Source organism: Oxyura jamaicensis, chromosome 8 (genome assembly GCF_011077185.1).
Source record: "Oxyura jamaicensis isolate SHBP4307 breed ruddy duck chromosome 8, BPBGC_Ojam_1.0, whole genome shotgun sequence".
NCBI lineage: Eukaryota > Metazoa > Chordata > Aves > Anseriformes > Anatidae > Oxyura > Oxyura jamaicensis.
In genome coordinates this window covers 2,609,596-2,627,263 of record NC_048900.1, presented here as the reverse complement: position 1 = coordinate 2,627,263, position 17,668 = coordinate 2,609,596, and the positions used below count along the sequence as shown (strand labels likewise).

Below are 17,668 nucleotides of genomic sequence, written 5' to 3'. Positions count from 1 at the left end.
CTTCTCAAAAGGGTGTTATTCGTAGCAGCTGAAAACTGGCAGGGCACAGGATAACTAGAGTCCAGTGGCTGCTGCTAGTCTCTTCTAATATAGCTGTGTATTTAGAACAAATGTATGCAAACATGAGCTGTAGACAGTTGGACGCAAAGTGGTGTATTTCCTATATCTGAAAATATTCCTCATGAAAATGACTCATGGGCCTCATACACTTGTATAACCCATATACTGCTGGAGGTCAGCAACAAACGCGCTGAGGAAGCTAGCTAGCACCAGAGACCACTGAGCCGCTCGGCAAAGCTGATATTAGTGAGATGTTACAAATAAGTGCTCAGCAATGCAGGGGATGCTGCTTCTGATTTTCTTGCCAGCAGTTTAACTGCTTTGCATGGGTGATTGTAATCAGCAAGAATTGTTACATGATAGTGCTGGAAGAGACTTGAGGAAAGAGCTCTCACTTGAGACACAAAAGACCACAACCTTATTTCTCCACATCTTACGAGGTAAACAGTCTCCACTGGGCATCTCAAAAGTGCTCATTTATGGAGACAGAAAGAAATAAAATATAATTAGAAAAAAAATCCATGCTCTTCTGAGAGAGGTGTTCTCTCAAGAGACGTGAAAGAAAGAGGAAAGGCAAAGCTGTTTTCTATTGCACCCAAAGGGACATGAGTCTCAAAGCTACTTGCACCTTTTCAGTCTTTTTTTTTTTTTTTTTTTTTCTATACAGCAAATAAGAATGGAAAACTGTTTAAAAAAATCCTTTTCATACTATAATAAAGAAGGGTCAGTTTGAAAGCCAACTGGATAAAATGAGTGCTGTCAAAAAGCATGCTGAGGGCCAGATCCGTAATTCTCTTTGGAGAAGGGAGAGAAAGAATTCAAGAAATTGCTTGATCCGCAAATAAGAAAATCAAAGACTGGTTGTAATTGAAACTCCTGCATTCTTGTGGAATTGGAGAGAAAAGCTCTAAAGTACTTTCGGGGCTACCTGAAAGTGCTGTCTAGAAACTGATGCTGTGATCTGCTGAATGTTTTTGTTTTCCCAAAGGGAGAACACTTGCTTTTGCTGTCTTAAGGTAGCAAAGACAGACTTCTTTGTATATATGTTGCAGTGGGAATGTTTGTTTCAAAGATACGGTAAATATTGTCTTTGTGCTGTTGAACAATCGTTCTCTGAGAGGAGACTTCAGAGTGCAGCACCTGGCTGGCCTTTGGGGTGCTCCCTCTGGCACAGGGGCCGGGGGGCTGAGGGAAGGTTGAGCTTCCCCTGAGAAGCTTCGGGGACAACCTGGGTCAGCACCGCCACCGAGGGGGACAGGTTTGTGCCCCATGCCAGAAAGCCTTGAGGAGCTGAGTCCCTGAGCGGTGGCGCTGCCTCGCGGCGTTTCCGTCAAGTCTCCTCGAGGAGGAGGCCCTGGGGAGAAACTACTGGCAGGAGGCTTGCGGCGTCCCCGCTTCCCTTCCGAGGGCGGCAGGGCTGTGCCTGGGGGCCGAGTGGGGGCTGCGCCTGGTGCGCGGCGGCAGGGCCGGGCCGGGGGGCCGGGCCCGCGGCGGGCTCCCCTCAGGCCGCTCCGTGACCCCTCAGGGCGGCCCCGGCCCCGGCCCGGTCCCGGCGGGGGGCGCCCGCCCACTTGGGCGTTGCAGGCCGGGCTGGCGGCTCCGCCTCCTCCCGCGCTCCGCTCCGCTCCACTCCGGGACTGCGGGGAGCCGGGGGAAGGCGGTGGCGGTGCGGACACCATGGCTCGGGTGCTGAGCCGGGACCCGGTGGACATTGAGGTACCCACTCGTCCCGCCGGGACGTGCGGCTGGCGGGGAGGGGGCTCAGCCCGGCGGCGGCGCCCGGCAAAGTTTTGGCTGCGGCGGCCGGGGGCTCCGCTCCGCCGTGCCCCGAGGGCAGCCCGGCGCCGGGCAGCCTTGGCCCTTGTCCGGGGGCGGTGTCCCCTCCGGGAGCCGCTTGGGGCTGTGAGAGGCTCCCGGGCGTCGCCCCGGAGAGGGGCGTGTGGGGGCGGTGTCTCCCCTCCTCCTCGCCGCCCCCGGGCCTCCCTTCCCCTCCCCATCCCTCCCCTCCAGCTTGGCCGAGCCCCGTGTCCCCGGGACGGGGTCAGCCCCAGCCCCGCCGCCCGGGCAGGGTCCCAGCGGGGCGGAGCAGCTCGGGGGATGCAGAGGAGGCTTCGGGGGGCCCCAGCTGGGCGCAGGGGGCGGCCTCGGCTTCGCCCCCCCGGCAGCGCCCCCGCTGCCAGCGGCTGTCAGCGCCCCCGGCCCTGGGGCTTTTGGCCAGGCTCAGCGGTGACCGCTGTCAGCTGCGCTGTGCCGCTGCCACGGCCGGCGGTGGCACGGGGCGGCTTCGGCCCGGCCCTGCCCTGCCCGGGTCTAAGTTTCAGCAGCTTTGGGGAGTCCAGGAGGACCAAGTGGCAGTGCACCGACTCATCTCGAGGTTTCCCTCCGGCCCGACGCAAGTTCTGGCCGCGGCACGCCGCGCGGGGTGAAGCACCCGGTCTGGGGGAGCAGCCGCAGCTCACGGAGGGGCCGGCACACGCGGCAGCGGGCTGGCTGCTGCCAGCAGTTCTTGTGCCCTCTCCCTGCCCTCTAACCGAGCTGCTCCTCCAGCCGGGACTAATGTCCAGCAGTGGTCTTACAGACACTGACAAAACTGAACCGTGGAACGGACGGGAGAGCAAACTTGTCCAGGTCCTCCTGGAAATCAGGGAGGCACCGCGTCAGGGAAGGGGTGCTGCCTGCTCTGTCGGCTCAGGGTTTTCAGGGCGGCAGATCTGGGATTTTTCTTTAAGTGTTGAAGTTAATTTCTTATTGCAAAAGTTTGGTTTCAACAGTAAAGGCTTTTGAGTACTTCGCGCATTTATTTATTTATTGAACACACGATAACTCTTTCCGGGAGCATTGTTTTGCATTCGTAAAGCGTGACTCATCCAAAGAACAATGTGGTGTTGTGGGGCCACGTGTTGGTAGTAGCAGCAGCACTGCGTGATAGGGAGGGTGGGTTTTGAAACAGACTAGTGTTTGCATTGCTCTCAGGTTGCAAATGCAAACTTTCCTCAGTATCTTCCTGTGTCACTTTTGTTTGCAATGTTCATTGAAATTAGCAAGAAAATAAAGGCAGGCTACTTCTAACCAAACATATTGTCATTTTCCCATCTGTTTGACTAAATTTAGTCACTGTATAATTTGTCTCCCAGATGAATATATCAATAATTACCAGTAGTCTAATTGCAACTCCCCCCATCCTCCCCCATTTGACTTCTTCTGGGGAAAAAAGAATGTAGTGTATTTTCCATCGAAATGCATTTTATTTTTATATTTGAAGTAGGGAAAGTGCATATTAGCTAAGCCTATATCACTGTAGAGAAATCATTTTCATAAAATTCTCTGTCCAGTTCTTATACTGCAGCCAAGAAAGTGACCAAAGCACTCAAGTTATGGTCCTAGGGCTCACGTTGATGTACTTCCCTGCTCAACAACCAGATTTCTAAGAATATTTATCTCAATGGCTGGCTTCTCACACAACATAGTTCATATAATTAAAAGATTAAATGTGACCTTTGGAGTGCTGATTCTGCTTTATAATTCATTTAGATAGCTAATGCCATATGAAAAACTGATGTCATTGGTTAAAGAGGAGCCAAGAATCTGTGCTAGGAGCTGCTAAAATCACAGCCAGTTCTCAAGGTTTTTTTTTTTTTTTTTTTTTTTTTTTAAATCCAGGAACTTGTCCCCGAGGAATCTCATCCACCGTGGTTGGCTTAGCCATAGCACTGTCTTACTAAAGGAGATGAAAAAAATCACACAGATGCTATTGTTCTAAAAGTCTACTACTGCATTGTGGGGAACTAGGAGCTTTTGTGATTAAATGTAAGGTCTTTTCCAGGAAATGTTAGTTAAAACAAACAGTGAACAGACAAACTCACAAAACCCAAACACTTTCATTTTTGTTAGTATTTGTAAATACTCCAGATATCATTTACCAACCTCATACATATACCTCGTTCAAGAATATTCTGGGAAAGAAATCCTTCCTTTATTTTATTAATCAATTTCTTTAATATGAATGTATGTAAACCATTCATAATTATTTCTCTTGGAAACTTTAGGGTTTTTTAAAGAATTAAAATGTCAGATCAAGTACTCAAGAATTAATGAATCGCTAAACTGTGAAATGTTGAATAGAATCTTAATTCATTTGAATCTTAATTTGGTTTCTTGAGTTCACGCAAGATGACACAACTGTGTATGTTCTTCTGACTGCATTCCTGTCAAAGTCCAGAACCGTCAAAATAACTAGCATTTTGAGGTGAGCCCCAGACATTTTAGGGCAGAGTGCCTAGCAATATCCCCCTGGGTAATAACCACCTGCTCTGCTTGCGTGGCTGGCAGGCCTCACTGTCTCTGTGGTCCCTTTGGTCCTCTCATCTGGTGATGGTTGGGTGCTGGATACCTTCCTACATCTTTGTCAACTGCTGCACAGACAGAGCAAGGAGGACTGCCAGCCTCCCTCGGAGAGGGCTGCTTTCCACCAAAGTAGAAATAACTTTGCCACACTGTCATCACAAGCCTAGAACACCAACGGTAAAATTAGCACTTTCTGTTTGAAAAGTTGTTATAGAATTCATCCATGTAGCTTTATTTGGTTTTGTGTTCGAGCTGACATTTGCCGTAATTCTTGCTTCAATGACCACCACCTTCTCTGTGGTGGTGTAGGCTGTAGGTACAAATGAGTTGTTGCTCATTGTGGACAAAAGCTGTAGAGAATACATCAGCTTTGGGGCGAAAGGGGTGGTTTCTTCAGGGCCGGACTGTGCCTGGTGGGTGCTGACCTTAGGCAGGACACAGGCAGCTTGAGGAGTTCCTGAGTGCCCCGCAGGCATATTCACGTAGGTTTTAGTTTGGTCAGCAGCAAGGTGAAGGCCGCTGATGAAGGTGGAACGAGGCTGCGGCCTGCTGGGGCCTGTCGCTGAGGGCAGCACGCCTCAGCTATGGGCTGCAGCCAGTCCGGGGATAGGTACACCGGGGAATAAGACTTTATTTAAGCAGTGTGGCTACTGTAGGTTGTAAACGTAGTGGATTTGACAGCAGTGAAGGTTCTTTCTCTGGGATATTTACCTTAGTGAGTGCTGGAAAGCATGGGCTGTGAGAGCAAGTTAGGCAAGTTTCTCTTGTCAGGTTTATTCTTCTCCCAGCACAAATGAACTGAGTGAAAAGGCTGCATGTAGCAAAGGTGTGAAGGTACCGCTGAGAGCTAAGCCTGGAGTCCTGGGAGGTAGGGCGAGGACAGAAAAATATAGTGTTTTTTATTTTATTTTATTTTATTTTTTATTTTATTTTTTATTTTATTTTATTTTATTTTATTTTATTTTTTTTAAGGAACCCTCCAGTAAGATACGGAATCCTACTAGTCAACATGGCTCTGAAAACTGTCAGGAAAAGGTTATGTGAATAAAAAGCTTTTTCATCTAGGCCAAACTTTTATTTAAAAAGCCCCAGCTGTTGCAGTTTCTCTCTGTGTTAGATACCCACTATTTCTTTGAAGTTCCATAATGAAGTTTTAATGTGCAGAATTATTTTTTTAAGTAAATGCTTTGTAGCTGGGTATGATCAGATGGCAGTCCCAGCCCGATAGCTCTGTCTGCTTAGGGCCATTTGATGAGTGTTCAGTGAGGAGACAAAACTTCCCATTTCACTTCAGAGAAATTGATCAAACAAAAGTGCTCTTCTATCGTTTTTGTGGTTTTGTTGTAGTAACCTCTTAGCAGAGTGGAACAGTAATTACAGCATGATTACTATGTACTCATAGGAGATTGTAGACCATGGTTACAATGTCAGCCTTGGAGAAATGAACAAGATGATCTGCTCTCAAGGTTAAAACCTGGTCTGGTAAGTAGGATGGAAAGTCTTCTGTATGAGACTTGTCTTTTCATGTTCTATGTTCAAATCCTGTTGATGTTCAAAGAGTTGTGTAAAGTCTTGTCTCCACTGCAGAGGGTCTGCTTAATTTTAGCACTGAAATTCAGTCAAGCCCTCCAAAGTAATGATATTAAGAAAAAAAACAAAACAAAACAAAAAAAACACCAAAACTCTTGTGCTTTTCATTTTTCTTTTGCCTTTGAATTTTAATGTTACTAATGAAATAAACTTTCCCATTTTTTTTTTTTAATTTATTCTTTGTAAGAAGATCACAAGATAGTCCTTGAAAAAAAGACCTGCTGCTCTCACCCGTTCTCATGGCTGAGATTCATGGGAAACGCCAGCTATTACAAGACTTGTGGCAGTTGTCGCTGCAGTGATTGGTTCTGAAAGCAAAAAGAAACTGAAAATAATTTTCCCTTTTGTTAAGTGAATGGACTTCTTGATGACTTTGTAGTAGACTGGACTTGAATGTTATTCTTTCCAGTGTTTATTTTAACCATGCCCAGCTGTTGCATCATTTAAGGTGGAAGAGCTACATGTTGGTGCGGGGCTCTGAGATGTGTGGGGCAGGATTTTGCCTGTCACATGCCAGGACCGCAGTGGTGCGGGGTGCTCTTTGGAGAGGCTTTGAAGGGTACGGTTTTCACAGCAGGAACAACTTGTGTAGTTTTTGGTGAAGCTCAGAGGTGTGGCTGTGCCTGGTGGAGTGGGATGTGCTTGCCAAGGGTGCACAGGTGCCTTTGTCCTGCAAGCTGGTACATGTGCCTGGTACAATTGGTGTTAGTCAAAGGCAGGTGCTGCTTCGTTTCCAATGCACGTGTCAATCTACTGGCCGTCCTATCCTATACCACTTTGTTCATGTCAATAAAACGACACACGAAACACAAACATAGCTGGCACCAATTTGACAACAGGCTTCTACTTAAAATGTTGAGAAAACCTGGAATTGCTGGTGACTGCAGACAAGCCAGGTTGGTTGTGCCCCGTGTGTTCTGGCTTTGCTAGCCCTTTGGCAGCACAGAGTTCACATCAAAACCTGCTTTCTCTCCCTCCCTGGTTGCCTGGCAACCTCCTTCCTCTTATTAGCATATGATTTCTATTCCTTTTTTATTTCATCAGTACAGTGTTACACACTCTGCTCCCTGCCCTGTGCCGTCGCCTTTGTGAAGAGCAGGATTTGTGCCTTTATATGAGACTTCAGCAAGTATGTGATTTGGCAAGGAAATCAAACATTTGGGATTAGGAAACCTTTGGCTGTAAATGTCTTATCAGAGGCTCAGAGAGTGGCATTTGTGTGGGCATGTTATTCAAATTCCTTTAATTTTCACTTGCTATCATTCGTATATGAAGGGCAGAATTCTTCTTGCAGATCAGCACGGCGTAAATCTCTGGTGTCCTTACGCATCGAGAGCATCAGTTTGCAAAATGACACCAGAGATCGGCTGTGCAGATCTTGGTGGGCGTTTTGTTGTCTTGGTCTGTATGCAGCTCAAATGTGATGCCATAATTAAAAATGTAAATAAATAAGTGTCGGATATATCCAGGTCAGTTTGGGACTGGGGAAGAAAGAAGTTAAAGGAGTAAGTGGAAGAAATAAACTAAATTGTCTGGTTTTCTTATAATGTTTTTTAGGAAATAAGAAAAATATTTTGCATTCAAATTGTCCAGGTGGTTTAGACTGGGTCTTAAGCTTTACTTTAAATTCCATTTTTTCTGCTCATGGACTGGTACAGCCATAGGAAAGGCCCACATCATTTTTGCTGTTGCAGATAACGAAGAACATAGGATTCAAATGGGCAAAAAATGCCACCACCACCAAAAAACAGAATAGACTCTGAGGCTGAAATGCCAAAGCAAGTAAGTTTTGTGACTGTTTAGGTTATTAAATGTATAGGATTTTTTTTTTTCTTGGTGTTATCCTAATGATAAGCTGTTAGGCAGTTAGGTTGTTCTCCGCCCAGATTTACACTGTAGTAGGGATCAACCATGTTTTCCTTGCAAGAGGGAGGAATGCGAGAGTCTTTGTGATGTAGTTCTGATAGACAGAAATCCCTGACTAACCATCCAACACTGCTTTACAACATAGTGAGGGTTTATTCCCATGGAAATGCCATCATCTGGCTGAATAGCTTGTCTGTATCAAACCAATAGGTGTATTTGTGAAGGGTTTAGGGTAAATGAAGGGTCTGTATTAAACAGTGATAGGTGTTGGTTAAAGGCAGGAGGAGCCTTAACTCCCTCAGGTGTCACCGTATCCCTGGTGCAGCGAGGGCGCTGGACGCTCACCATGTCTCGAAGCTGTAGAGTTGGAAACCGTAAGTGGGAAGTGCTTGGGTAGCACGGCTCGGGCTGGGAATGGGGAGGAGCACTTCCAGGCTGTTGATGTGTAGTTTCAGAACAGAGTAAACCATGCATTTTTTCATGCTGTGGACCACGTTGGGCAGTTTCTCTTCTGCCCTCTGTCATAATACTTTGACCGTTTTGTGAAACATCTGGTCTCTTACCGTGGCCAGAAATGCATGACTTAAGTCAATGTGGAATTTTGAGTATTTTTAAGTCTTGCAGAAATTTCATGATTTGAAATTAGGTTAAGCCTGCTTATGAAAGTGTTTTGTTTTTTAAAAATGTTTCCAGTATTTACACATATAGCTTGAGAAAGCTTTATTAATATGATAAGTATTAATATATGTGATGACAGTGCTTTATTTGTAAATTTAAGGTGATAAACACAATGAAGTCCTTGAAATACCAAGCCTTTCATCTCTGGTCAAGTCAAGGTTCAATTTTACTTCCAGTGTGACATTTGCTGCCTGAAGCGTTACAAGTGACTTGACCTTAAAATTGCGTTTCTTTTAGTTCATTGAAATGGTTGGCCTTTCCAGTTCAACTTGACACCAGCACTGTGAATGGGAAAAGGCAGACATGCTTGACTGCGACTTCATCTGAAAGCTAATTAAAAAAATATCTGGATGTTGAATCTAAATATTTCCATTTAGATGGGATGGTAGTCATCAGTTAAAGGCTATCATGGTGCATTCCAACATTTTCATTTCAGGTTAAAAAAACAATTATATACATAATTAAAGAGAGAACTGTCCAGGCAGCCAAACTGTCTGATTGACGCGCATCTTGCCAGTGCATGTGGTTTTTAAGATATACTCGTGCGCACCACTTTGGAAATGTGGAAGTGAGGTGTAAAAACTGAAAGCTGCTTTGATAGTTTTATGTTAGTTAATCTCTTCTTCCTAATGATGTTCTTCTTTCAAGTATTAGTCGTATGAGCAGTGTCATTCGCTTTGTATTTATTATGGAGGTTGGACTCCACCATTTTTGGATGGATAGGTTGTTGTGGTACCTCATGTATTAATATATTACTGTGCACTTTTCCTTGGTTCTGTCTTGTGATTTTGTTAGGTGTGCTCTCAGGCCTCACTTAAATTGAGTCTTCTGTTAAAATGAACTCTCCTGGTTGGTGTTTCCTCGGTCACTCCAATGCCTGACTGACCTGGAGAGGAAGCAGCAGGCTGATGTGCAGGAGGTGCACCTCAGAAACCTGGGCTGCTCTTTCAAGGACAGGGGTGTTTGGTTGTGCTGTGTGCTCTGCAGCTATGCAGCTCTTTCCAGCTATGAGAGGGGCCCTCATGCTGCTCAGTCACATCTCTGTGAGCTGATTAAGGAGCAATGATGATGTGCACTGAAGGGAGCATTTTGCAGACTTGAGGTGAAAGGACAGAAGCCAGGACATGTCCTCGTGGGTGAGAAGAAATGGTCTGATAAATAGGTGGAGGGATCTAGAGGGAAGGAGGAATAAAGTAGACACTAATTCACAGGACTGCAAGCAAGCTATTGGGGAATTTAACAATTGCAGCATTTTCCTTTGCAGCCTTTACACCGTTAGCATCCATGCGAGTATCTAGCTTATTATAAAATGCTTGTTTTTGCCTTGATTCTGAAGGGCATTATGTGAAACCCAGTTCTATTATTCTGCTCTTAACAATAAGCCAGCTACCCTCCCATCCAGGCATGTCTAGCATCCATGCAAAACTCCAGAATGCGTGTGTAAAAGTGGGTAGAAGCGTTAGAATAGGTTATTAAAAATGTAGACCCATAATGCGAGTAAAGAAGATTGGAAGTATAAAAAGAGGTTTTACACCTGGAAGTTATTATAGTTATTTAGATTGAACGAGAATAATAACCAATTGTTTTCTAAGATGTATGACACATTTATGAAAAACCTTGAAGGATAAATGGATCTTTTTAGTATGCTACTTCCACAAAGGACTCTATGAATAAAATAATAGTGAGAGAACTCTCAGTGGATGCTGAATACTGCTAATTGATGAAATTATTACTTATTACGCTGCAACTGAACTCTGCTTAGAAACACTATTTTCAGTATGATTTTTTTGAAAATGATAGCTGAAATGTAAGAGGCTTTGTATTGAAAATGAATAGTGATAATTTCTTGATATCTTTGAAATGAAGGATATTTCAATGACAGTTAAAACTGAGGAAAGTGATTTTTTTTTAAGTGCTCAGATCATGGAATATTGCTGTGGAAATGAAATGAACTTTTCTGAAATCAATAACGTAGATTTAATATGGATTTATGAGGCATTTAAAAATTCTTAGTATTCTTATTTATTATAAAGCAGTCAATTATTTGTGTCAGCAGTTTTCATATTATGTCACACGTTAAGGTTAGAAATGAGGTTTGTGAGATAGGGCGTAGCCGTTGTGTTTAGGAAAACTCTAATTGTAAATTAAATCAACATTGAAGAAGCACTCCATCACTTACTGCTTAGGGCAAAAATGGGATTGAGTAACAAATTTGCCTTTGATTTAGTACTGGCGTGCTTTAAGCTGGCTGGCCTTTCTTGGTGTGTCGTTTTAGGTTTATGTACTAGCTCTAAAGGAATGTTACCAGTAATTGCTGCAAGGATCTGTGCATTGTGTGTAGAGTAATATTTTGGAATAGATCTGCAAGTGAAGGGACTATCTGATTTCAGCCTTAACAAATCTTTTCATCGGTTTTAGAGGCATTCCTCCCTCTCTGTTAATACCATCGCTCTTCAGAGTCTGAGGGACAAAATAAGCTTGTGCAAATTCACTCAAACTTACACATGTGCATGTTAACAAGGAACATTTTGAGATGGAAGCTTGGAGGTGGTTCCCAGACTTAGTCATTCCCCTTCTGTTTTAAAACCACGTTTGATATTGCCTTCTTTCGGTTCCAATTGAAAAGTCAAAATTTTAAAGATTTTAGTAAGCATGCATAGTTTTCCAAAACAGTTGGAAGTGAGAGTGACGAAAGAGATGGGAGAAAAAAAAAGTCAAACAAGATAACCACAACAGTAGCTGGTCCAGAACACTGGTGATAAGAATGCAGAACAGGAAAAAAAAATCTCATCAAAAAAACCTACAGTTTGAGTAAAATGTCATCATTTTGATGTGGTAGCAGCAACCAATATTAGTGATTGCTGAAGGGCCAACTCCTCAGTTGGGAGGGTACCATCAGAAATAGTTTTTCAGAAGGCTGAAATGAATCTCTCTTGAATAAAGCAGAGTATCTTGCATACTACCAAATCTTGGCACCAGGTGAGGAAATAAGGTTTAGGAGCCCAAAGAAAAGCACAAAACCAAAGCTAGCTCATTTTCAACTCCCAGAATAATTTTTTGTGTGCACTTAGTCAATGAACACTTAACAAAGAATGTATAAGCAACTGCGAGAGCAGGGTCAAAACTACTTCAGTGCTGGAGCAGTGTCCTAGTCAGGCATGCTCTCTGCTTTGCTTTTGTAATCGTAGCTGCACAGCTAATCAGCTCAGCCTCATCCAGGTTTGTCTTCCAGCCTGGCCAGTGGAAGGCAGGAACATGGGACTGGAGGTCTCCTCTTTGTATGCACAAAGTTACTAGAAAACCAGTAGTTTCATAGTCAGTTCTGTTTTACCATTGTATTAAACAGTTGCTACTGATTTTTTTTTTTAAGATCTTTACTCATTAGTCACACAGGTAACTTTCCTTGTTGCTTCTTAGTGTTATAACAGATTTAAAAAGTCAGTACAGATATAGTTGGTGTGTTCTTGGAATAAATACAAAAATTCATCACGTGCATTTCAAGCAGTGAATGTACTAGATCTTTTGGGTATATATTGTCACTGGCATCCTTGCATTGCAGGTTCCTTTATTGGACTTCGAAAATCACCTTTAACAAAGTTTTCAGAACGTTGCTTTGCTCAGCCAAAATTAGTTCTGCTGTTTCTGCCAATGATTAAACTTAAAGCAGTAATAACTTTAATGCTAATTTCTCTCCTATGATCAAAAGTCAGTAGAGCATTCACTTCTCATTAACTGACATGTCTCCAATGAAAGTTTGTTTTTTGGTTAAGCAAACAAACACCTATAATTGCAGGGAAGTGTAGGTTTTGTCTGAGGCGTTCGATTGTTGGGATACAAAGGCTTTTTTTTTTGTCACAAAGTTTATTTACAAAGGCAAACAAGTTTGTCTTCTCTTTCAGTTTGTCATCTTGCAGAAAAATAGAAGTGGGTTGTAAATGTATGTATGTATGATGATCCTTTTTACTGTGAGATAGCTGTAAAGTGAGGTCCGTATAAGTGATCAATTACAAATCTTGTTTGGTAAGAGAGCAATTGCACAATCTGATGCACAAGTGACATAGATAAATACGATGGCGAGGAAACAACAAACTTCTGTTATACCTTTGACATAAATGTAAATATTTTCTGAAGCTTTAAATTTTGAGCTGTAACTTGTGTGCGTTCAATTTCCTGTATCATGGAGACCATACATGTATCTGCTTCTAAAGCAACAGCGGTGAAGAAGCTGATGCTGGCTGTGACATGAATTGCTCTGCTTTTTTGCACTTAGTCAATATGATGGTTGATTGAAAACTACGCAGGTTGAGAGGAAAAAAAAAATAGAATGTTAAATATAGGTGTGGAAGGATAACTGCACCAAAATTTAAAGGCAGTAACCTGTCCCCCCCCATAAAATGAATTCAGAATACCAGATCCAACTTTGAGTAAATCTATGAAAACCATGCTCAGGTATGCCTTCTCTGAGTTTGGTATGGTAAACAACACTACGCTGAAGGCTATTTGGGTTATAGTCTGAAAATGTGGTCTCAACACAGGGCGAAGTGTTCCTGGAGAAACCTCAGAGCGGAGAATTTAGCTTGTGGTATAGTGGAGCTGAGCCCGCTTCAAGCTGTGTAGCTCTTAATGTATACTTGAACATATGAATAACTTGCTGAATGCTGGGGTGCTACCTGGACACTTAACTTTTAAGCACTGAGGGTGAGTATTCACTTTAGTTTTCCCTGTGAGGGTCAAGGCACCTCTGCAGAGATGAGTTATGTCAAGGCAGTCGCATGCTGAGTTTCCAGCAGAGTAATTTACCACCCAGAGCTCTTCTAATAGAGAACAGGGTTTGTTGTCTATGGGAAGCAAGTAACGCTTATGTTTCCCATTTTAATAAACCTTTACATTGTGCAGTAATACCTAGCATAAATGCAGTGCTGTGGTAGAGGAATCAAGGTCTTAATCCAAAAGTTAACATTGTGTAAACAAAATTAGGTAAACCGTGCCTATGGCTGTATAATTTTGCTTCTTTATTAATCAGTAAAGAATTAATGTTGTTTATATAACAAAGTGCGTGAGGTATACCACGTTTACGTTAATATAGGCATTTTCATCAGCAAGACTTCTCTAAGTTACCAGAGTGATTTAGGAAACTACTCAATTTAAGAGACAGTAGTTATATAATGTAGGGACACTTGAGGACCATGAGAATCTCGGAATAAAACTGTTGTGGAAACGCTGCTTTCTAAATATCTAATGCTGGGTTTGGGACTACACCTCCAGGATAACAGTAAGCTCTGATGTTGTTTCAGGCTAAAGAGTAGTTTTACTCTCACTACATTCTAGAGGCTGTGTAAGGGAAGCAAAATGCCAGAAATATGCTTATTCTGATATAGAAGCAGGCTGTTAACATGGGGAAGTCTGAAACCACTCAGAAGTGTAAAGATGAAAATGTTGCACTTAAGTGTTACGATAAAACCAGTGACCCATCAGTGCACAGCAACAATGTGCTTGCCCTGCTGATCTGCTTCTGGCCATCCGGTTCTTGCTCTTCTTGGTGTCTGAGCTTGTGCAGCTCAGAGAAGAAGTAAATTTTGTGATTCAAAGTTGGAGCTTCTTCCAGGTGTGGCTGAACTCTCCCTACCACCACACTCACCAGGGTTCAGCATCGGCCTCCAGTCTATTGATTTCTCAGCCTCTCTGGCTCACAGGAGGCTGCAGGACTGCTGCTTTGCTGGCTTCTTTCCTAGTTGCAGGCTGCCTGTCCATCCACAGAGGTGGAGCCTCATCTTCTAACTCTCTGGACCTTGAGGACTCTTATTTGATGCATCATAATGCAAATCATTGATTCTTGGATATGGACAAGAGAGGAGGGTTACCTGAGGAGTTTATCCTCATTTACTGGGATGGGAGAGGATTGCACCTTGCCACACGTCGATGTATCATGCTATAAATGAGATCACAGTCAGCATGTGCCTTTACCCATACCTGCAACTGTTTGTCTTAGAAGAAAACATGTCCAGTAATATAAAAAAAAAAATAATCATGGGGGATTTCCTGGGTCAGTTCCATGCTGTCTAGGATAATTTTTTATTCAAGATTTGTGATTGTCTGAAGGTTGACCGTGCTGTTCTGATGTAGTTTGTGGTGATTTGCTATTTCAGCTAGCTTTCTCTGACCTTCATCACAATGAAATCAGGTCTGAATACTGTGAAAGTTCATTCTTTTCTCATTTTTGAAATTTTTGGGTGACTTACTGAGATATGTTATAAAACCAGGTTACATAAATTGCTTGTAATATTTTCCTCATTTGTTCAGGCCTTCAGCAAGGAAATACACGTTCAGCACAAGTATCAGTTAGAGGTATCGTATGGTACATAATTGTAGGATAGAGCCATTCACAACATTTTCCCACATTCTTTCAATAACGAAAGATAACACAGAGCTAGCTTCTAGAAAACGTGACACCATGACTTACTTTTTTTTTTTTTTTTTTTTTTTTTTTTTTTTAATCCGGATTATCTTTTAATATTTTGAATAATCTTTAGGACTAGAACTTCTTCATGCTTGTTTGGTAGTGGATCTTCCACCTGTAACTGTTACATTACATGATGTTTGAAGAGCTGCATCTAACTGTTAGTGTTCCATGCAGCTTTCCAAAAGGCCTGGCAGATGTGAAAAATAAAATGTAAAGTAGGCAATGCAAAATGAAATATTAATGGACAGAGTTCATCCCTTAGTTGTCATCTTGTTAACTGACACCATTCTTAAACAATACTCATTATTCTGGGTCATCCAGTCTCATGGAAACTCACATTACAAGTATTTGTTCTTTGACTGACTAACACTTAATAAAATTAGTTTCACGTTCAGATATGCAAGAAAATAACAGGGGAAAAACTCCAGGTACTTGTTTCTGTCAGTGAATCAGCACTTGCAAAGCTCTGAAATTAATTGTTTAGTATGCTCATTACTCTTAGAAAAAATAAATATATTCTCATTATGCTCACTTGGTGAACATATGTACCTTGCAATACATTTAATGTTACTTGCTGTGAGGGAGATTACAACTCTTTTTAAGGAAATTGGGTAGATTAATGGAATGGGGTGGGTTAAATTGCTCTCCACATGCATTCCCTAGCATGCCTAGCCTACTCCTGAATTTTAATTGATATGTATAAAGCAGTTTAGCTAAGGACGCTCTGTGAAGCAACTGGAGTAAAACAGGATATCTGTGTATTACAGGGGCTGAACTTGGTAAATGCATTGTATGCTAAAACAAACCAAACAACGCATGGGACCACATTTATACTCAGTCATCATCTGTATGTGAACAGCTGCATTTTCAGCAACTTCATTATGGCTGTATGTATATTGATCTGTGGTGAACCTCAGCAGCGGTTTTGGGTCTGTTACTAAGAATCTTCCCAACAAATTAGAGAAAGTGGGCAGAATCCATGAAAAGAACCACTTTGTCTTGTCAGTAAGTATATGCAGTCTCAGTGCTGCAACCTGTGACAGAGCCTGCAGAGGGTCTTTCTGATCCTTATTCTACCTTTGAGCTACTAGTAGCAAAGATGAGGATCACTACAGACTAAATACTATTGGTGCAACTCATTGGATTCAGGACGAGTCCTTCCAGAGGCAGAGTAATCTTTAGTGTTCAATTTTTAACCAGACTTCCTGTTATAAATGAGATCTAAGGTCCAAGTAACTAGGACAGCTTGCTAGGGTTGTTAATTTGAAAAAAAACGCTGAAGATGTCAAAGTTTAGTGCTTTCAAAACTGGGAGTAACTCCACATGTTTTGCAGACCATGCTAGACTCTCAGGGCTTCTTTAAGACTGCCTTGAAGGTAGTAACAATCCCATCAACAATGTAAATTGTACTTTTATTTTTCTTAACATAGCCTCTCCAGGAGAAGCTACAGCTTACAGCAAGTTTATTCTGAGAAGCCACGTGGGTGCAGATCAACATAACCATTTATCACTAAATTCTCAAAATTTAAAACTGTAGCTATCATTTAAACGTGTCACTCATTCTCCATGTACACTAGATATGACTAATTTATTGCACTTTATACTTGCAAACTAAATTAATATATATTATTAATAACAAATACCTTCTATAAAACAATGTAGTAGGAAATGAAACAATTCTTTTATGTTTTTTTTTTTTTTTTTTTTTTTTAGCCTTTAATCTCTGTCTTGTAAAAGACATGAAATAAATAATTGACATGGGTTATTAAAGGAATTTCTTAAGGTGTTGGCTTTTGAAAGAGTCATCTGCAATATATATCGAGTTGTATTCTGTAGAGTCAGATCACTTTTCTTTCTTCCTGAAGTGAAGTCTTCTAACCCAGCCATGGAAATAAAGAGAAAACATACAATACTTCGCTGTTGCCCATAGTCATTGCTGTTGTTCAAGGCTGCTTGTTTAACTCTACCATGAGCGGTGTACAGCTGTGCCAAAAGTGTGTATGCAACACAAACTGAGTTTAATTCTAGGTATTTACAGCCCTGTTTCTTTCTCCATCAATACAGTGCCTAAATAGATTTCTACAAAAATGCAGCAGTATTATGTTCAGATTAGCAGCCATTAATGCTAATGGATTTATACCTACTTTGTTTTTAATGTAATAAATATAACCATTTATGCAAACACTAAATATATAATTCATAGATTCTCAATTACTATTCAAACAGCATCTTAATGTGAAGTCCAGACTTCACAGTACTCTGAAAAGTGATGCACTGTATGCCACAACTTCCATTTGGGAGCTTGAGTATTGCCCTTTCAACATCTGGAGAGATCAAACAACAGCCCATCTGGCAAGAACAAGAATTTATGTGGCAGAACAAACATGGGACTGGGACAATCGAGATCACAGATGCCCAAGTAATTATCCTCACCAATGAGTTCTCTCCCTGTTTAGATGGCCACTGTGTTTGGAAGATCAGGGGCTTCAGATTTCCTTTCTTGCACGTCCAGTGTGTTTTATTTTTGTTTAGCTAGGTGCATATATTAAGTGCTGGTTGCAACAGTCCCTTTGGGATGCTCTTCTCAGTAATTTTCTATTTATTAGCTGACCTACCTGAATGTATTTGTTAAGTTTGCTAAATATCTGACTAGCTATGAGCTGCAGAAAG

At 42.1% G+C, this 17,668-nt stretch overlaps 1 protein-coding gene across 2 annotated transcripts in view; it reads left to right on the top strand.

Annotated features, from left to right (window-relative positions):
* Positions 1–1,633: 1,633 nt before the first annotated feature.
* DPYD (dihydropyrimidine dehydrogenase) overlaps positions 1,634–17,668 on the top strand; it is a 338,501-nt gene continuing 322,466 nt past the window's right edge. For both annotated transcript variants that reach the window (XM_035333208.1, XM_035333209.1), the window contains exon 1: positions 1,634–1,776. In XM_035333208.1, the coding sequence (XP_035189099.1) occupies positions 1,738–1,776 (39 nt within the window). In that variant the 5' untranslated portion in view covers positions 1,634–1,737. The remainder of the gene's footprint in view (positions 1,777–17,668) is intronic.